The sequence below is a fragment of the Capsella rubella genome, unplaced genomic scaffold (assembly GCF_000375325.1).
Source record: "Capsella rubella cultivar Monte Gargano unplaced genomic scaffold, Caprub1_0 scaffold_4, whole genome shotgun sequence".
NCBI lineage: Eukaryota > Viridiplantae > Streptophyta > Magnoliopsida > Brassicales > Brassicaceae > Capsella > Capsella rubella.
The window spans coordinates 5488517-5510165 of NW_006238920.1; the positions used below are offsets into that span (position 1 = coordinate 5488517).

General features: G+C 31.1%; 3 protein-coding genes and 2 long non-coding RNA genes across 10 annotated transcripts; 1 reads left to right on the forward strand and 4 right to left on the reverse strand.

Moving 5' to 3' along the window:
* Nucleotides 1-2501: 2501 nt before the first annotated feature.
* Nucleotides 2502-4786, reverse strand: LOC17889157 (F-box protein At2g26850). 2 transcript variants are annotated; one of them, XM_023784832.1, is made up of 7 exons: nt 4665-4786; nt 4440-4552; nt 3737-4216; nt 3569-3648; nt 3306-3484; nt 3156-3230; nt 2502-2755 (listed from the first exon to the last, which is right to left on the reverse strand). In XM_023784832.1, the coding sequence occupies exons 3-7, from the start codon at nt 4151-4153 to the stop codon at nt 2568-2570; spliced, it is 939 nt and encodes a 312-aa protein (XP_023640600.1). In that variant the 5' UTR covers nt 4154-4216; nt 4440-4552; nt 4665-4786; the 3' UTR covers nt 2502-2567. The 2 variants fall into 2 exon arrangements, with proteins under 2 accessions (XP_023640600.1, XP_006296486.1); XM_006296424.2 differs by having other exon boundaries at nt 3737-4552.
* A 5562-nt stretch (nt 4787-10348) lies between these two features.
* On the forward strand, nt 10349-11285 carry LOC111831191. 2 transcript variants are annotated; one of them, XR_002834418.1, is made up of 3 exons: nt 10349-10430; nt 10663-10724; nt 10801-11285. It is a non-coding gene; the product is annotated as an uncharacterized LOC111831191 (long non-coding RNA). The 2 variants fall into 2 exon arrangements; XR_002834417.1 differs by lacking the exon at nt 10349-10430 and having other exon boundaries at nt 10545-10724.
* Nucleotides 11286-11749: 464 nt separating this feature from the next.
* On the reverse strand, nt 11750-12882 carry LOC111831177. The gene is made up of 2 exons (XR_002834401.1): nt 12491-12882; nt 11750-11979 (listed from the first exon to the last, which is right to left on the reverse strand). It is a non-coding gene; the product is annotated as an uncharacterized LOC111831177 (long non-coding RNA).
* Nucleotides 12883-13779: 897 nt separating this feature from the next.
* LOC17889052 (FBD-associated F-box protein At2g26860) lies at nt 13780-15597 on the reverse strand. Of its 3 annotated transcripts, none has more exons than XM_006294286.2 (4): nt 15531-15597; nt 14501-15381; nt 14294-14431; nt 13780-14212 (listed from the first exon to the last, which is right to left on the reverse strand). In XM_006294286.2, the coding sequence occupies exons 2-4, from the start codon at nt 15338-15340 to the stop codon at nt 13994-13996; spliced, it is 1197 nt and encodes a 398-aa protein (XP_006294348.1). In that variant the 5' UTR covers nt 15341-15381; nt 15531-15597; the 3' UTR covers nt 13780-13993. The 3 variants fall into 3 exon arrangements, with proteins under 3 accessions (XP_006294348.1, XP_023640234.1, XP_023640233.1); XM_023784466.1 differs by having other exon boundaries at nt 15487-15554; XM_023784465.1 differs by having other exon boundaries at nt 14501-15576.
* A 3190-nt stretch (nt 15598-18787) lies between these two features.
* Nucleotides 18788-19685, reverse strand: LOC17889977 (FBD-associated F-box protein At2g26860). Of its 2 annotated transcripts, none has more exons than XM_023784840.1 (3): nt 19530-19685; nt 19382-19452; nt 18788-19240 (listed from the first exon to the last, which is right to left on the reverse strand). In XM_023784840.1, the coding sequence occupies exons 1-3, from the start codon at nt 19650-19652 to the stop codon at nt 19096-19098; spliced, it is 339 nt and encodes a 112-aa protein (XP_023640608.1). In that variant the 5' UTR covers nt 19653-19685; the 3' UTR covers nt 18788-19095. The 2 variants fall into 2 exon arrangements, with proteins under 2 accessions (XP_023640608.1, XP_023640607.1); XM_023784839.1 differs by having other exon boundaries at nt 19376-19452.
* Nucleotides 19686-21649: the final 1964 nt, after the last annotated feature.

Consider the following 21649-nt stretch of genomic DNA (forward strand, 5'->3'; position numbering starts at 1 on the left):
TGGAGGTTGCTAATCATGAAAATCTTCTAAGTAAACTCCAGTTGATTCTATAGAAGGATAAGGGGCTGGTTAATGCTTCCAAGGATACCATCTTTGAGTATCATGTCTCTGCTAATTCTTGTTCTCTCTTAAGAAACTAGAACAGATAAATGAAAGAGAAAGAGTTCCGGGGGAGATGATGATACTAAGGTTTTTAGCCTTTGCACTTCAATCTCCCTAGTGCATTGTAGTATAAAGGGTTTATCAATCCAAATGGGTGTGATGTAGACAATCAAGATTACAACCGAAACTAACAAGTTAAGCCAAGAAAAATTAAGGTTTTAAACTATCAAACATCACAATATTAAACTAATTCAAGTGAAAAAATTGAAACTAAACAGAAAGAAACTACAAAAGCTAAACTAAGCATGCAAGAACTAAGCATAATAGAAATGAAACTAGCAAACAATCAAAAGAGTAAAACTCTTAAGGATGGGGTAATTGATTTAACTGGAGTCTCTTAATCTTATTTAGAATTCCTAATAAACTCAATCAAGCTATTCCCTAGACAGTGAAATTATGAACCTAGTCAATCCAACCTCTTGGCATAAACTATCAAGTCTAAAGCACATCCTAATCTCAAATCTCTTTGATGAAACATGCAATAAACAAGCATTAAGAATAAATTCACTATTATCAATAAATACCTTAGACGACCAATATCTTGGGTTAAGCATGTAAATCTCTGGCACTAGCTGGTTCAGACAATTCATCACACCTTTGGGGCATGAAATGTCTTTTACCTAGTTCCAATTGATCAGAGAAGAACGAACTAATAATACTCTAATCCAGAAGATAAATTAAGAGATTCTACACTTAGGCCTCCTAATAGACTACGATTCTTCACCTAATATATCACATCATCAAGAAACGTAAAACTATTCAAACCCAAAAAACATGATCAAGAACGCAAACCCAGAAAACATTAAAACAAGCATAATCATAGAGATCATGATCTAAGTAGCAGTATTGAACAAAGAAGCAAGTGAAAATTCCAAATAGATCAAAAGATATTAATATTATAAGTTTCTGGAAAGTTGGTGGTTAAGAGAGAAAAACCGTAGAACAAAAGCGATATTTTTTTTACAAAAGAAAAAAAAATGGGCTATTTATAAGAAGAGAGGGAAGCCCTACTTCAATAGTAGAAAAAATATAAAGTTGGTCATAAGTACTCGATCGAGAGCTCCATCAAATGCTCGGTCGAGTGGTTGGTCGTGTGCATTGGTTGAGCTCAAGTCTTCATTCCTTCCACTCGACCGGGTGCTCGATCAGGTGTATATACGTCCAGTAAAACATCGATAACTCTTGAACCGCAACTCCAATTGGCTTGAAATCACCACCATTGGAAAGTTTAATCAATTACCGACAACTTTGATGAAGTACTCCCCTCTGAAGCTAAATCTCAAGGAAAGATCTTCATTCGGGTTGATCTTTGATAGTCTTGTTATGCACATGACCGAATAGTAGGTCGAGTGGTATAGTCGAGTGCTTCCATTTTCCTTTTTCATGCTCCATTTCCTCTTGTATTAGCCTCAGGAATAACATCAGCTCCTTCCTTACCATTAAAAAAATTCTAAAGCACCTAATAATTCTCCAAATGCATAAAATCATGCGAATGCAAAACAACTTAAGGATGCAAAGCACAAAATAAAGACTCTAAAACCTATAGACCATGTTTTAAACTATGAAAACGAAGGACTAAATGCATGCTAAAAAGAGGTAAAATACAGAGAAATCTGATGAGCATATACGGTGTTTTTGAGAAACCTCGGAGAATATTTAGGTTTTGAACTTGGACATGAAGGAAACTCAAGATGTGCATAAGAGTTAGGTTGATAAGAGGCGAAAAGGGCTTAAGTTTGATGTTGGAGATAGAGTGTATCTCAAGATGGAGAAGCTGCATTATCTTAACAGGTACTATGTTGAGTCTGATGTATATGGGTCCATTTGAGATTGTTGAACTTGTTGGGCATATGGTATATCGGTTGTAGTTACCCGAGATTATTGATATGCTCAGATTAGTCCTGAGCTACTCTCTCAAATTAAGAGATTTTGGTAGTATTTAGAGGTCGAGTTTCACAAGGACTCAATGATTATAAAATAGACTAATTAGGTGTCAAATTAAGTTAAATGAGAAATATTGTAATTAATAGCAGCAAAATAATTAAATAAGAGAAAATTTATGTAAATTCAATTAGAGAAAAGCGCTAGACTTATGGAAATTCTCAGGTAATTCTGAATTGCAAATTAAACATTGTTATTAAACATTGTTCTTAAACTCAAATCACAATTGTAAACCCAACCATCCCTAAACCAAATTCCTTTGCGATAAGGTATCTTGCTCATTTAATGTTATTTTCAAAATATCAATAAGGATATTCATATGTTTATTCTCCAATCGAATTAACTTATTTTCAAGTGACCCAATAGTTTCATGTAAATCTTGAATATTTTTCAGTAAATAATTAACAATTAATTATATATTGGATATAAATGAAAACAGTCCTAACGTTAACATACTACACATTCTACTCCAAGATGGAGGATGGCCAAAGACGCTTCCACCTTTCAATCTCTTCTTTACGATTTAGCTTTCGTATTCCTCCATAGAACCCGTCTTCTTCATTACCTTTCTCTCTATGATCTATCCTATTGATCATTGTTTTTCTCCACCTTGATCCAATTGTGTATTGGTTAAATTCCAACACTATTATATCTGTTTTACCATCATCAACACTAAACCATTTAGTACAACATGTGCATGCATGCATAAATTCTTTGGACACAACATTAACAGAGAAAGGTTAATGTTATAAGATTATGTGGTTATGTTGTGTTATGATGCAAGTGGAACAATACAAACTTTTTCAAAACCTTTTTAAAAAAATGATTTATACGTCTTGCGGTGATTCTCGGGTAAACAAAAGGGATAAAAAGTTAGGAGTGAAAAAGAATCATTATTTTTTTTAATATTCACTCTATTCAACTTACTTTGCGGGAACTTAATAGCCATTGTGAGTTGAGGAAACGAGTATATATTTGAATGTCACATCCTATTTTAAACACCAAACCAAGAATCCATTTCTAAATCATAGAACATGAATACGAGAACTCACCACTATTATGGCAATGACAATAGTTGAGATTGCCATCGCATGATTCCAAGTGGCCAACAACACTATACCACCATCCTACACAACAACATCACACAAGCTTGCATTAGATTCATATTATTTCCAAACAATAAACTATGAATTATGGTTTACCATAAGGAAACTCTTTGTTTCTTCTCCATTGAATCTCGATGTGATCTCCAGGTTTAACCTCTCTTAATGAATCTGATATATGGAGATGATGAGGCGATGCATCAATGGGAGCTGCTCTAATCCTCTCCCATGGCACATCTTTTTCAACCGCAATTGCTCTTCTACCATGTGGTGGGTACCTAAAATCCACAATCGAGTATAGTTTACAACATAATGAAGCATAAGAAATATTGTATTTTCTTTGGCTATGAGATATTTTATACCTAGCTTGAAAAGCATTAGTGTGAGTGTCATAACACAGCTCAGCATCATAACATGACAACATGAATCCTACATGTCCATTCTGCGTGTACACCAAAAAATATTTAATATTTTAATCATACCCGGAAAGTATAAAATGGAGAAACTATGGTTATGAAATTGATGTGTACCTCACGGTTGTAAACTTGAGCTGGAAACCAAAAACGACCAGTTTCAAGGGAGAGATAAAAGCTCATGGTAGAATCAAGTAGCAAAGAAGATGCATATATCCCCCTCTGATTATCATCTTGAAAAATGGTGGAGAGAGATCGAATCAAAGATATGATTTTGGCCATGCCAGGATGTCTTGTTTGCTGATGATGAGAATCAAGATAATATGGGGAAGATATATAGCATTGCCACTCTTTGTGAGCAGCAGGTCCAAGTATATTTCCCCATTTGGTCATTAAGTGTTTCTCCCAAAAATGATTGCTGACACATCTCTCTCTCAATGAGCTACATACTCTAGCCATGCTACATAGTTCAGCGGGGGGAAGAAGATCAAGAATGTAGTCGAGGGGAAGATCGGGAAGGTCAAGGATCGACATCTGGTTAAGAACCGTAGAAGCTATATCTGGTCTGGTCAGGTGTAGGATTTCTATGAAGGGATTCTTGTAGATGTAAAAGGAGAATAAGGTTTTTGTTTTATATATCCATGTAGGAAGGGGTAAAGATTTGACAAACAAAAAGAAAGATAGACAAGTGATTAATAAGTATAGAAGCATTTAGGTAGTATTATTTCTGTTGTGTAACGTTAGCTTTGTTCTTTTGAAATATAAATAAAAAGAAATGATAACTAGATAGCCAATTGAAATTAAGAGGTAACATAACAACCTCAAGGTGACAGTAAATAATGATTTCCCTCTCTTGTTTAGGAATTTGAAATCAAGAGAGAGAAAAGGAGTGATGAACTGGCAAAACTTATTATTTATAGGAATGAAAACCTCCTATAAAACCCAATATTAAGAAAAAAAAATTGGATTAATTGGATGAGTTATATAGAACATAAAAAAAAAAAAAAAAAAAAAAAAAAAAAAAAATTAAGGAATGTATACTAACATTTGTTAAAACATAATCAACTACTGAGGAGGAAGAAGAGGAGGAGGAGGGATAAGAATTGGAATTCCCTAGGCACCTCCACCTTCTTCAGAATACAAATTCTTTCTTCTTCCTCCCAAATCCTCAACTATGAAACAACAAAGTATGCAAACAATTAACTATGTTTTTCTTATAAAAGTTCTGTTTTTAGAATATTTTTTTTAAATCTCTCATGTAAAATAGCAAATATTTTCATTAGGATAAAACGAGAGGTTACTACTTAGTCTACCTTTTTCAATAATATCAAAGTGAAGGGAATTATACTTTAATTTCATATCTACCACAAAATCATTCTTCAATATTTGTCTTTTGTGAATCCATTCACATTTTTCTTTTGACGTTTAAATGAAGGAGCTTTAACCTCCATTCATTTGTTTCTATTGTTGGCAAACATCTTTTACACCACACAAAAAGGGGGAAAACATATCTTTCCTATGATTAGGAGATGGGAGCAAAAGAAAGTCATAAATCTTTTACATAAACTGCATCAGGCTAAATGTATGTAACATCTCATTTTCCTCTGTAGTATTTGTAAGAATTCTTACGCATCAACATTTATTGCTAGTTTGGAAATTTAGTGCATCTATAGTCCGACTAAATACTTATAATGCATGCACAAATTCAAAATATTGAATCCAGATTCTTGATTGTGACATATTAAACTACTTTGATCAAAGGTGTCATGCTGATAATAGTTTCAAAAGGATTTATGGAAAACCATGAGGAAAATAATTACTATTGTTAGCTAATAAACATGCTGGCATGATCATGAAGAATTCTAGTGAACCAAAGCCTATGCTCAACATCCGACCCTGGCCTCCTCGTTGGCTGAGTGCAAGTCTAAAAAATTTATTTTAATGCCACAAGATGTTTTAGTAGTTGACTAGCCTCTTTAAAATACTTTTATAATGGTTACCGTACACATTGATAAAGTCTCATGACCTATTCAGATGTTGCAATTTTATAATTAATAGTAAAGAAAACTACAAATTTTAAAGTATAAAGTATAATATCTTGAAACCCAATAAAAGAAGGCGTCAATCAACACCACTATTTTCTAATTGTGCGGGTTAGTATTAAATTACCATTTTAGCTCAAAGCTGATTGGAAAAACCCTAACTCGTTTTAAAACACGACCAACCTCCTTCTTTCTTAGTTTGGTGTTTGTTGTAAGGGGAGTTTTGGCTTTTGTGATTGATCAAAAGAGAAAAGGAGAGGCTTTAAGTGATTTAGGAGGCAGAAAAAGCTTTTTTAGATGTCAGCAAGCAGAAAAGGAGGATATTAGTAGTTGTTCAAGAGTGAGAATGTTGGTGTGGAGGTTGTTGTGTTATGTGCCTTCTTTTCTTCGTTTAGAATCAATACATATCAAAAGTGAGTGTGGGACCATAGCTTATCTAAGCTAAATAAAGTGTTTTGATTCATTGTTTGACTGTGTAGGTGGATTTGGGGATTGTATATGGGGTTGTTGAGTGTTTTCCTTGTTGTATTGTGCTTGTTTGTGTTAGGGTTCTCGTGGGAATCAGTACTTGGTAGAAAGAAACAACGTTAAGTGTGAGGAGATCGATTCATAAGCTATTATAGAGATAGTGTTGATCGACACCAGGTTCTACTGGGAGCTTATCAGCTTCTTGTTTTTCCTGGTTTGAATTTTGGAGTGGCTTTGATTGTGTGTCATTATGTTTCACTTGCTTGTGTGTATAGCCTAGTAGATGGGAGAACTGTCACTAAGTATTTATGATAATACTTACACATCTCTTTTTTTTGGTGGTGTAGGTAAAGATAAGGTATGATCGTGGAATTAGGGCGAGGAATAGGAGATTATCTAGAATCTATGTTTTGGTGGTTTATGTTGTTTTATTTCGTTACTGGAACTTGGACTTTGAAGCATGTTTAGGAATGCTGGATAATTGGAATTGGTTTTTGGTTTTATTTTTAGTAAATAGGATTTGGTTTGTTGGTTATTGATTTGATGGTTTAATGATAGTTTGTTGTTTGGTTTGATAAAGTAGTATATGATACTTAATTATGATGATTAAAAAAACAAATTGGTAGGGTTGTTTCAATTTGGTATCGGAGCGAATACGGTTCTATGATGGTTTAGAAACTTAATATGGGTTAAAGTGAACTTTATGATGTTGTTGCTTGATTAATAGACCGTTAGTTGGATGTGTGACGTTAAATTGACTATAATAGTTAGTAAATTTGAGTAAGTATTGAGTCTTAGATCATCTTTTCGAGCCTTCATTGAGATTCCACAGTGAGTTTGTTTTTGGCTCTAGTCGTTTGTAATTTTAAAACAAGAAAATAAAACGCAAACCATAAAGAATATGGTCGTTAGAGCTTCGATGACAAAATCAGCCTAAATAAGAAAAGTCTCTTCTCTTGTATCTTGAAAGTTTGGGGAGGAATGTGCAACTTCTTAAACTCTTTTGGGATGTTTGGAGAGTCTTTTAAATGCAGCATCCTTGGAAGAAGTAGAGTCAATGATGTTTTAAACATCCTAGTGTGAATGCTCCTAAAAAAGGGAAGTAGGAGTAAAAGAGGATTCTCCTAATCCTATGGATGATGGTGCATGGTAAGGCATCTTGGAGACTCTTTGAATGATACAAAAATTCTCATGGTCGCCAAACATAAGTCACTAAGGAACCTAATAAGAAAAGTTCCATTTTTGGTAACATATGGTCCTCAGGTAAGGCCAAATGAGTAAGTATTAATCCAACTTGAACCAGGGGTAATTTGGCTCAATTGTTATTATTTATATGGTTAGTTTGCTGGTGAATAATTAATCTGAGACAAAATGGACGACTGGATTCTCAAAACTACGCCTTAGCTCGCCAACGAACATGTTAGGGGAGGCTCTCATGGCCATCGCTCAAAATACCTCGATGGTGGATATATGTTGCTCATTTGTTTCTCCTAAAATTTCCATATTCTTTTGTGGATTTTAAATCCTAGCTTGAATGGATGTGTAGTTTGTGTGAGACCCTGGTTTGCGGAGAGGTTTAAATGAATTGATGTGGCCACATATGTCACCAAAATGCACTTATCTTTTGGTCAAAGATCATGATAGAACTCCACAGTGAAGCGTGCTTATGCTACAGTAGTCAAAAGATGGGTGACATTCCGGGAAGTGGTTGTCGAAACTGTGTAACTGAGGCCAAAACAAATGGAAAGATCATGAGGTCCATCAATAGAGGTGGGTTCATGGACTAGAGTGAACATACGGCCCACTGGAGAGGTGATGGTCGGGGCGTTACAAATGGTATCAGATGGCTTGGCTAGTTAATTTCGGTTAATCCGGTTTAGATGGTTTAATTTGATTTGGTCCGGTTTTGTTGGTTTAGTTTGGTTTAATCCGGTTTAATTATGTATTAAAACAAAAAGCTGGGTCATTTTAGTTGGTGGCATGGAGACTGAAGCCATATTCATCAACACATATGTAATGGTAAACTTAATTGATCCTTGAGCTTTGATTGGATTAGATTTTGATTTTCCATATTATTTTTCTAAGTTGCAGGTTCATGTATGATTGATATGTGGTTGGTTCATGTTGAGAACAATATATGTTTATTCTAAATCACAAAGTTGCAGTATTAGTCTTTTTGTGTATCAAGATTACATGTCTTATCATTAATTCAGATAAATCTCTGTTCCATAAGTTCCTAGACGGAATACAAGATTGTAAAAAAAAAATTTCGTATTAAGAAGATAATTACCAACATTAGTTGAAAATGTTATTCACTTCCACTAATGCTCTCACAAAATCCTTCTGGATCTACTATCTTCGTCTCAACCTCTTGTTGCACTACATTATTTCTTCTTCGCTATTCTTCTTTCATGAAGTCGACTTAAAAAATGAACCGAAAAGTAGATCAACACTCAAAACTAAGAATGTACACAAATCCCGCGGGTCGGCCCGTTAACCAGCCGGGTCTTGTGGGGATGGTCTGGACATGTATATTTTGTATGTCGTCCTAAACGAGCTCATCCGCAGCGAGCCAAAAAAAATCCTATGGCGGAGTAGGTTAGATAGACGCGGGCTGGCCCATCTGACACCACAAGCTGTAGATTAGTACTTTTAGCATATATTCTCTTGGAAACAAATTTCTTTATTGTATCCACGTTTTCTACATATGGGAGAAACAATAGGATATCACAATTTTGAGGTAAAAGTATAGTCTTTATGAGTTATATTGTTTTAAGATTTTCTTCTAACATATATAATAATACTAGTCGGTTGTCCGCGCTACGCGCGGTAGTTTTATTATGTTGTTGCTGAGTAATTGGTTCGTATTTTATTTCTTATTTTCTTTTTTTCTATAGCATATTTTATTTTTAAAAAATATTAGATTGTGTTTGTATAGAAAACCTGTTGAGTTTTAGCTTCATTAGTAGTTGAGAAATTAAACGTGTATAATATAGATTGATATATGAGTGTAAACGGAAGTGCAATGGAGAATCATAGAGAAACATGTGTTATTAGGATTCCTACCAAATATAGATCTAGATGTTAATATTGTGGTCCTTTTTAATATATTAGGCTGAAAGTTAAAAATGATTTGTGGGTTTCAAACGGATTATTGTATTTTTTATTGGTTACATTATCCTTGTATATTGTCATAATTTAATTTTTTGTTTTTTCGTTTTTTTTTTTGATTTGACGTAATTTATATCTCGTTATGATCATTTTTATACTATAATATATTTGTTTCTGATTTTCGGTTTTATATATTTTTCGTATATTCATATGGAACAAATTTAAAATTTAACATATTAGTATAATTTACTTTATATTTAGTTCATTTCATTTAATTATGTTTTTTGCTTTAATTTTCAATTTTTATGAAATATTGTTAATTTTTTGTTTTGTTTATTAGTTTACCATATTTGTTGTATTGGAAAAAATTAGTTAAATTCATATTGCAAACTATTAAAGAAATATTATTTTTAGTGTGACCTTTTTTTATGTGTATTAAAAATGAGAATTCATGTTTTGTACTAACCTATCTCATTTATGTTTATTAGATAGATTTATATTCTTAAATTTTCTTACATTTTGTTCTATTTCCGTTAAATCTCATTTTAATTTAGGTTTAGATTGTGTTAATATAATTAAGTTTTGTGTCATATTATTTTAAATTTATATATATCTTCATTATAAAACAGTCTATTATTTTTTATTTTTAATCAATAATATTTTTATTTTGATAATATATAACATAAAAAAAGACCTTTCATATTTCTTTTTGAAAAAATGATTTACATATGTCAAAATCAAATTAAATGATAAAATGATATAATTAATTTTTAAAACTAAATAATAAAATAAAGTAGATGATGATTAGGATGATGATGTGGCTTAAGGAGAAGAGAGAAAAAGTTAACTTTATATATATAGATTATAAAATGTCATACATAATTAATGGAAATAGAAATATAAAATTTTAAATTTTTGGATATTCATAATTAAATTTTGAGATCCTTACTACTTTATATTTTTCTATCAATGAATTGTTTATTCCAATATTGAGATTGCTTTCAATCAATAATTTAATTTTTTTCTCTTCATTATATAATTAACATAATTTTGTGATACATATCATCTTTATATAATATCAAAGTTAGACACCAATATTAACACAAGGACCCAATTGTCTTTGATATTTTCCTCTATCAATCGTCTTCATCATCGTTTGCATCATTATCATTGTAAATTTTTAACTGATGGTAATCTCTCCCTTATCTCTCCTTTATAAATTATACTGTTTTGTTGAGAACGTATGTGTTTATTATTTACAATCTTGAAAATGATAATATATTCTTCTTAAATTGTATATATATGTATATATATGTGTGTGTGTGTGTGTGTGTGTGTGTGTGTGTGTGTGTGTGTGTGTGTGAAGTATTTTGTTTGCATAATTTCTTAACCTAATAAAGAAAAACAAGTTCTGAATTGTAGATGGAAGATCCTCTTCTAGAACGCGAAAACATATTTAAACGGGGAATCATATTCATCGCCAAGTGAGGTTTTTTTATTCACACATACATAATAAATTCATCATCAATTTACTTATATTATAGTGATCATAATTTTTAGGTATGTCAAATTTGTTTGGAAAGAAGTCTACTCAAGAATCATACATATCATACTCGTCACCGCATATGCACTGCTAATTTTTCTGATTTACTCTAGATATGGCTTCTCTATGAATATGTTAGGTGGTACAATTTCCTTCATCATCCTAGGCCTAACTTCAACTTTAGTTGAAGTATTATTCATATTGTCTAGGCAACCCATGATATATGTTAACGCAGCTGGACATTTTACGTTTTTGGTCGGATTTCTTATCCTTACCCCTTTCGTGTTCCAATCCAATAGTCATGTGATTTGGGTGTATACTCTTGTTGGGATATTATTTGGATGTTGGTGTATTTTCTTTCTACTCCTTATTTTCCTTATACGCACTTTTCTTGAAGATGATTTCTTATACCAGCCAATAATGATGTAATTTAGTATCAACATTTTATATATAATGTATGTTTAATATGTTTGTAAGGTTAATATAATATTAGCTATATCAATAATTTGAAGAAAATATACTATACAAACAAGGTGATATCTTATTAAGAAAAACTACAAGTATATGAATTTAAATCTTGTTCTTTAGTATGTTGTGAACGGCATAATCAAGCGATCGACTAATTTTAACTTTTTTAAAATTAAATATGTAGTGAAAAAAGCAGTTACTCGTGCAAGAACGTAACACCATCTAACTATGTTAATTTAATTTCTGAAAATAAGTTCCTCCGACATTACCATCATAGCTTCATAACTTGTAATTTGCAACCTCTCCCAAGCCGAGCCTATATAAAAAATGTAAGTCTATTGAAAATGGTATATATATTAAGCTCTCCTCACTCTGTTTTTTTATCTCTTTAGAACAATACATGATTTTTTAACTTTAATAATGAAAGAACTCATCCCATTTTTTTTTTTAAACATGCAAACCAGATTAACCCATTTAGAGCAAACCAGACAATCTCACTAACACAACCAATCAACGTAACCTGCGGAAAAATTAAATAAAAATCCAACCAAACAAATCCATTAAACCAACAAGGTCAACTATCATTATTCCAGAAACATAATCATCCTAACATGCTTCTAAATTCCAATCTAATATCCTAACAACCCTACAATAATCTAAACACCAATGAGCGCCTAGATCATCCTCCTCTCCTAGCCATGATTCCACGGGTCACACTTTGCTTTTACCTGCATCAAAAAAAGAGATGCATAAGTATTTCATAAATACTTAGTGAGGCAATCATACCACCACTGGCTATACACACAAGCACATCCAACCATTATCCAAGGAAAAGAACCAAACAACTAATAAAAGATAGACCAAAATCGCTTCTAACTATCGGTGTTGATCGACACCCACCACTGGTGTTGATCGACACTCGCTGTCGACCCTCGCAGTCGACACCGGTCTCGACACTCCAATAGTAAGACGCAGTTATCCTCGCGAGACAAAACGTTGGTGTCGAGCGACACCCACCCTTGGTGTCGATCGACACCGACTCTCTGCAGACGCTCCAACTGCGTTTCTCACTAGGTCTCTTCTCCAAATCACCACCATGATATGAGCGAGTCTCCAAGGGATTCCACAGGCATCAATCATCAAATAAACAGCCAAACAAGCGAAGGAAATCAATCAAACAATCATCAAAACCCTAAACAATGATCAAACATGCTTAGATAAGCCTGGTCATGCACTCACCTCTTTAAACAAGAAGAACAGCAACGAAAACAGGGAAGAACAAGGAAGGATCTGCCTCCTCTAACACCACACAACACGGATCTAACCTCTACTAGCCTTAAACCACCAAGATCACCCACCAAACACCACCAAAAGACTCACAAAAACCCTCAGAAGCTCTAGAACCTTTTCCTTTATCTCTGGAAGTGTTAAAAAGCGGCTGGGAAGAGACAGCACACGACCTTCCCTCTTTTAAACACGACCTAGGGTTAACCAACCCAATAACCACACGATTTTTGCAATTAAAAACGAACCGATCAAATCAAAACATGCTGGTGTCGAGCGACACCCATCAGTGGTGTGGATCGACACCCCCCAAAACAGGACACGGGCGCTACAAATAAATTCAGAAAAACAAAAATTAAAAATATTACTCCCTCCGTTCTTTAATATACAATCTTTTGGCCTTATTTTTTTCAAAGTAGACGATTTTCTAAAATCTAGGCAAAATTAATTAGTTTTTATTGGTTTTGACAATTTATAGATTATTTTTCATTGGTCGAATTGTGTTTATGTAGATATTAAATGATGGTTTTATTTTAAAATAAGCAAAAATTAAATGATTTATTAATGCATTTGATAAAAATATCATCTATTATAGAACAAAGGGAAAATAAGTGTTTTTTATAAATAAAAATATATATATATATATATATATATATTTAAAATATCAAGTCTCTTTAATATATTCAGTATTTTAGATCTATCTAAAATTTTCATTCCATTACCTAAGTATTTTTATTGGTTACATAGGTCGACTATTATCAGTTTTTTTTGTAATAAGAACAAAATAGTGATACAGTTCATGTAACTTTTCACCAGTTTTCATCCAATAAATAATTATTATCTCATGTTCTTTCACCTTAATTAGAATTTTTTTTTTAAAACGTTCTTGGAAGAGTTGAAAGATAAAGTGAGCAAAATAATGGTAGATGTTTGAAGAAAGTTTTTGAGAAATACCATTTTTGGTTTTTAAATACTATTTGGAATTTATGTAGTTTAAATTGGTTTCCGTTTATAATTATTATTGGTATTTAATTTAAATTTTGTTTCTGGCATGTTACTAGAATATTTGTTATAATATTCATTTATTTAAATTTACAATCATATTATATGTATATATATTTATGAAGATGTAGTCATTAGAATGAACATGGACTTGTTTATTTTAGAGACTTCCGAACATAAGACTTTAGATTCCAATAAAGGAACAAACGCGCCAGAGATTTCAACATGGCCAAGAAACATACATAAGTAGAGATTGAAACCCACAAACCCAAACACCAAACATATACACACTTCAAAGAGAAATGATCATCAGTTACATGTTCCGATTGAAAGCAAGTTCAACATTACAAGTTAAATACCAACTTCAATCTTGGACAACTACAAGAACAACAACAACAACAAAAAGCCTAAAATACAGAGATCGATACGACAACTCCTTGATCATTTTCGAAGTTTCTACTCTAGGATATAGCGTGATAAGCGCGAAATTGATGAAGACTTAAGATGACAAGCATGTTTCATGATATAACTCACGAAATCTCTTTCTTCTGGTCTTCCCGTGTACCCAGCAAACTCGAAAATCTCAAGACTATCCAACAAACATTTAGGAACAGAGGTCTCATCATTATATTTCCAGCTAACATGTTCATGGTCATCATCAAAGTCTGGATCATCCTGAGATTATTGAAAAAAGAAGAGAATCAGTAAGACAATACTATACAATGCTTTTAGATTGTAAAAGTGTTAACTTATTACATCGACGAGAAGCTTGAGAACTCGTAGTTTAGGAGAATCTTCGAGCATCCGTACAAGTAACTTGGACCAATTATCGCAGTATATATGTAGCTTCAGATGTTGAAGCTGATTGAAGACAATCCCATTATGATACATACTCTGCAAACAAAATCCAAATTAAGTCTCAAGAAAGAATTTAGAATTTTAAGTGATATTGAAAAGAAGTACCTTGATGTCGACTAGTACGGATAGAGAAAGGCGTTTGACAGATGTGATTGATTCGAGAAGCTTTTCGAGATTTTGCTCAACATAGAGTTTTGCTTCTTCAAGATTTGGCATATGCATAACCAAATAGGAGAAGTACTCTCCATAAGGGCTCCGAACTTTGAGATATTTCAAAGAAGGAGTAACTATAACATACCCATAACATGAATAAATCGGCAAAGTTAGTCTCAGCAAAGACGGAACCATAACAACTAAGGTTTTCACATTGTCATCTCCAATTCGGTCGATAATCAACTCTTCAAGAACAGGACAATACGAAAGAAGCAGCCGAAGAGAATCTTCATTCGAGTATGCCACACGATTAAGCTCCAGTGTTTTCAAAGAAGGAAGACTAGCCGTTCGGGGAACATCCACAATAATGGTTTCACCAGTAAGATTTAAAGTCACGAGGGATTTGCAAGTGTACAAGCTACTTGGTAATAACGCAACAGGTTTGCCAACGCAAGACAAATCATAAGAGTCGATAATCAGCTCGCGAACGCAGCGAGAAATCGTAGTATCAACCCAATGGTTAATATCCTCAGGTTGAAAGGATTTAGTAAAACATTGGAGATGAAAGCTTTCTATAACGTGAGGTTTAAGTAAAGGCAGGTTCTTGGTGATAAAATCACGAATAGGAAGATCTGCTTCGTAATGATTCATTCCAAACTTGAGTTTAGGAACCCACATCCAAAGAAACTCCCATCGTTTAGACAAAACACTAGTTGATACAACTTCTTTTGTCGGAAGAGAGGAAAGTATCTTGACTAGTAGTTCATTAGGTAAGCCACTGATTCTATCCATATCTAGAACCCCAAAACAAAAGACTTCAATTTTCAGATCCTCTACATTCACAACACACACACACACAAAAACACAGGTAAACACAAATAGGACTGAAAAGGATTTGTCTGAAAGCAGCAGAATAAAACAGAGGAACGAGACAAAACCTAAACAGTAGAGAAAAGCTAGGAAAAGAAACCCTAGAATAAACCTGTGAAGCTTCTTTCAATGGAGGCTGGATTCTCGCTCAGGAGAGTGGAGAGAAATCAGAAGCGTAGTCACTGAGCTCTACTCTACAATCGATGTGAATGTAAACTTCGATGTGGGTATGCATTCTTGTATGGGCCTTCCACATAGGCCTTTTAATAGCTTTCTAAAGCCCAACAACTTTTGTATTTTCTAGTATTGATTTATTTTTGGGGAAATTTCAAAAATACTCTTTTTCATATACCTCTTTTTAAAAATACCCCATTTTCAAACTTTATCAAAAAACCCACTAAAAATGTTGAAATTTATCCAAATATGTGTGTAAGCTTATAAATATATACACAAATTACCTTTATATGTGTATAAAACTTTATACACCTTTCATAAATAGCGTAAAAATAAATTATAAAAACCTTATAAAAACCTTATAAAAACCGTATAAACCCTTTTAAAAATCTTTTAAAAACCTTATAAAACTTATCAAAACTATTTAAAACTATTTAAAAAGTTTTAAAATATTTGTATCGAATCTCCCAGTAGTAGTTATTATATAGAAGTACCTTATAAACTGTATAAAACTTTATAAGTTTTTATATTTAAAAAGGGGTATTTTTGAAAATGGATAGATAAAGGGGGTATTTTTAAAAAGGGTACACCAAAAGGGGTATTTCTCAAAAATTCTCTTTATTTTTTGAGTTATTATAAATCGATTTGGTCTTTTCTTTTCCTTTTTTTTTTTGTAATATAGTCTCATAGTCTGATATATGAACTGATAATTATAACTTAAACTTCCAAAAAAATAAAATTAGTTAGTATATGACATTTGAAAATGCATGATTTAAACAACATTATTCTCAATCGACAATACAATGTTACTTTACCAATAACGGATTAGTTAACAACGGAGTTAACGGATATTAGATGCTCTTTATTATCAAACTAGCAGTTGATCCACGCTGCGCGCGGGAGGTTTATATATATTTTTTTAATTTTTTATTCATATTGTGATATTTTATTTATTTTAATTGATTTTCAAAACATATTATAGTTATTTTCTCTTGAATTATTATCTTTCAATATTTAAATTTAGATTAAAATCATTTTCTTTTTCATCATGTTATAAACTAATATTTCACTTTCAATTTTAGTTTTACCCTTTAAGATTTTATATGTACAATTACATAAATGTTGTTTTTGTTCTACCATAAACTGAAAATTTACTTACATTCTTAAAGTCAGTAACACATTTAAAATTATAAACTATGATCAATTTAAAATTAAAGTTGAATTATATTGTTACCACTAACTAATAATAAATGAAAGTATTTCTTATTTAACATTTCATTTATTTACATAATTTATTTTAATTTATATAAATTTTCTATTAATTAAATAAGTAGCATAAATATGCACTAAATGAATGTTTTAAATTTATTTTAATGTAGAAAAAATGTGGTTTATGTGGATGCTTAGGTGGCATCATGAGAAGAGAGAAAAAACTAACTTTATATATATAGATTTTATGACATGCATATTCTCTATAAGAACATGAACCATAACTAACTTAAAATTTTTGGTTGTATATGAGATTTTTCAAGTGGCATTTGGCAGTTGTCAATGTAGATTCGGCCAAAACACAAACGGTTTAGGTTTCGAACTGAATTTTGGGTTGGTCCAGATTACTATATGCATGGTATCATTTTTTATATACGTAAAAATATTTGGCAATTAATTTGGGTTGTGTGATATTTTTTCCAAACCATGTTTCAACTTCTTCAATCTTTTTATAATCTTTTATGTTAATTTTATGTTAAGAAACTCATTACAAACTCCATTGGAGATGTTCTATGGTCCAAATCCAATGCAATTATAGAATTGATAAAAATGAAAATTGTCTTTCTACTTTATCCAATGCAAATCCAAATCCAATGCAATGCAATTATAGAATTGATATATCTTAGTAGCCCTGCGGATAAAACCCGACTCAAAACTACCGACCCGACCTGATCCAATTTTTTCGGGTTTCGGTTTGATCCAATTTGAGATTCGGTTTTATTCAAAGAGGTTAAGATTTGTGTTCGAGTATCCGACCCGATGACCGTTTAAAAAAAAAAGAACTACAGTAAAACCTTTATAAATTAGTAAACACTATAAATTAATAAATTTTGTTGGTCCCAAGTCGGGCCAATGTCAAAATTGACCAAATTCGATAAGATAATAAGATAATAATTATTTTGACACCCCCATGTAAAATATAGTCCCAATAATATGATAAATTTATAATCACTCTATAAATACATATAAGTAGATATATTCATATATGTTTTTAGGGTTTTATAAAAATGAATTTTCTCTTAGAGTTCACCTCAATAAATAATTTTATGTTAGTATTTTTTTTAAACAGTAATCTTGTAATATATATATATATATATCATCACAAGTTATAAAAATAACAAAATATTCTTTATGTTTTCAATTTTTAAATATGCATCATGTTGTTGAAAAAAAACAAATATGCATCATATTCGTTTTTCATATATAGGATGTTAAAATATAACAATTGAGGTTATTAATAGAGAAATACATTTGAATTTATGTATATCATTTGTGTAAGTGAATTTATCTATAATATTTGTATTTGTAGTCAAATTTCTCTGTTTCCTAAATATAATATTCACTTTCAAACTACTGTATAATTTATAAAATTTAAAAGATTAGTCTTATTTTTGTAAAATTGTGTCAATTCTTATTTTTCTAAAAATTGGAAAACTAAAAATACCACTATAAATTAATAATTATTAATTTACACTATAAAATAAGAATTATAGATTTATAGATAAATTAATATCACTATAAATTAATAAAATATCTTGGTCCCAACATTATTAATTTATAGAAGTTTTACTGTATACCCAAAATAGACCGAGTTTTAACCTGTTTTAAGCGTGATTTTAACCAGTTTTTGTATTTAACCTGTTTTGGATTTTTGTTCGATTAATTTTGGTATAGCTTTTGAAACCCTCAAAATACCCGAAAACCCCAACTCGAACCTACCCGATAACCCGAACTCGCGCGGCTATATCTTACGAACCACAACCTGCGTTCCTCTACCCTCATTGGAGAATGACCATTTTCAAGTCAACTAGATAAGTTTGCTACTCCTTTCTTTTGCTTTGCAGCATCTTTAAGACTTTATATTTATAGAAATATGTAGTTAATCAAATCCAAACCAAAATTTTCTTTCATAAATCGTTTGATTACTGAAACCCAAAACAATTTTTCGTTGTTCTGCACCCAAACACCAAACATATACATACTTCAAGGTTGATTAAGGAATCTATGTTATCATCAAAGAGAGATGAATATCAAGTACATGTTTCGAGTGAAAGCAAGTTCCACAATACAGTTAAGTATCAAGTTCATTCTTAGACAACAACAAAAAGAGCCTAAAACGCAGAGATCGATACGACAACTCCTTGATCATTTTCGAAGTTTCTACTCTCGGACATAACGGGATAAGCGCGAAACTGATGAAGACTTAAGATGGCAAGCATGTTTGAAGATATAACTCACGAAATCTCTTTCTTCTGGTCTTCCCGTGTACCCAGCAAACTCGAAAATTTCAAGACTATCCAACAAACATTTAGGAACAGAGGTCTCATCGTTGTATTTCCAGCTAACATGTTCATAGTCCTCATCAAAGAATGGATCAACCTGAGATTAAAAAAGAAGAGAATTAGTAAGACAATACTATAGAAGGCTTTTAGATTGTAACCAAAGAAACTTACATCGACAAGAAGTTTGATGACTCGTAGTTTAGGAGAATCTTCGAGCATCCGTAAAAGTAACTTCGACCAATTATCTCGGCATATATGTAGCTTCAAATGTTCAAGCTGATTGAAGACAATCCCATAATGATACAGATTCTGCAAACAAAAACAAATTGAATCTCAAGAAAAGAAAAAAACAATTGAGCATTTTAAGGGATAGTAGAAAGAAGTACCTCGTCTTCAATGTTGAGTAGTACGGATAACGAAAGGCGTTTGACAGATGTGACTGCTTCAAAAAGCTTCTCAACGTGTTCCTCAACACTGAGTTTTGCTTCCTCCAGATTTGGCATATGCATAATCAAATAGAAGAAGTCTTCTGCATAAAGGCCAGGAACATCGATGTGGGTATTCTTGTATGGGCCTTCAACATGGCCTTTTAATAGGTTTCTTGAGCCCGACAACTTTTGTATGTTTTAGTATTCATTTTTTCTTTTTTCTTTTTTCTTTTGAGTTACTAGGTAATGTCTGCGCGGGTTGTTGTATATTTATTTAATTATTTTAATTTATTTATTACTTATAAAAAATAGATTAAATAAATTTTAATGTTTATGACATTTTTACATTTTATTTTTTAAAATCATACAATAGAAGCATACATATCTTTTGAATTTATTCGTTGATTAAATGTTCAATTTTGATAGTAATTTTCTTTAGTGCTTTTAAGTATTTTTTTATAAAACAATAATATTTTTAATGATAAAAATAGGAATGATATTGGGAGAATTTAAAAAATACCCTTTTAAAAATACCACTTTTTAAATTTACCCCCTTTTCAAACTTTATCAAAACAACCACTAAAAATGTTACAATTTATGAGAATTTTTGAGAAATACCCCTTTTTGGTGTACCCCTTTTGGTGTACCCCTTTTAAAAAATACCCCTCTTTTCTATCCATTTTCAAAAATACCCCTTTTCAAATATGAAATATTATAAACTTTTATATGGTTGATAAGGTACATCAAGATCATCATTACTACTGGAAGACTAAATCCAAATATTTATAAGGTTTTAAAAGGTTTCAAACGGCATTTATAAGGTTTTTATAAGGTTTTTAAAAGGTTTACATAGTTGTTATAAGGTTTTTAAATGATTTTTAAAAGGTTTTTAAAAGGTATTTATACAGCATTTATGAAATATATATATATATATATATAAATTTACACACATTTAAAGATAATTCGTGTCTATAAATATAAGTTTAAACATATGTTTTTGATAAATTTCAAATTTTATAGTGATTTTTTGATAAAATTAGAAAGAGGGGTATTTTTAAAAAGTAGTAATGGAAAAGGGGTTTTTTTGAAATTCCCCCTAAAGTTATCCATATATGTGTGTAAACTTATAAATATACACACAAATTACCTTTATTTGTGTATAAAATTTTATTATTTCAATGTCTTACAAATTGGTTTGAATATAACCAAAAGTGATTTTGTTAAAATAATTACATACTTTAAAAATAAAATAAATATACATGAATTCGTGAGAAAGAAAAAAACATATAAAGTAAAACAATGAAGATGGTTTATTTAGCTTGATTTTCTTATGGGGCGATGGTCAGAAATCAATATTTTTGAATCCCATTGATAAAGTAATTTCCTTATAGCCATAAAATATTATTATACATATGTATTATATATTTAATAGTATAAAAACAATGAATGAAGAAGTACATAAAATAAAGAAGAAATATAATTGAAAACAAAATTTTTAACCAAATATATAATCAAGCTCTTACAATGATATCTTAATTGAGCTTTCAACCCATGCAAGAACATTAAAAATTAAACAAAGAAAATATTGAGAATATCAGATATGGTGGAGGAGGATGTAAAAATGAGTATTTATAGGATAAAATATGATGTAAGTTATAATTCTAAAATAATTAAATTAGAGAAGTTATACTTATATTTTATAGTGTGTTAATTGAAATTGAATGGAGGAAACAAATAGTCAATTGAAAGGTTATATAATTTAAGTTACAATTTAATAGTAAAGCGTGGATTTCAAGTATGAATTAAAGTATATGACTAAATGTGTTAGGTATTTGGTTTAATTAAAAATAAATATTATAATTAAAAAATAAATGCTAAATAGACCAATAAGGAGAAACCTTAAAAAATTCCCAAAGAATAATTTTATTTTTTAATTTGATTTTATATTCCTCTTAATTTAAGCTATATCTCTAGGTTTAATTATATTTTTCATCATTGTAGTATATATAATAGATAGAAAATTGAATATCAAATTTTTTTTTATATAGGAAATCAAGTATAAAATTCAAAGTTAACAA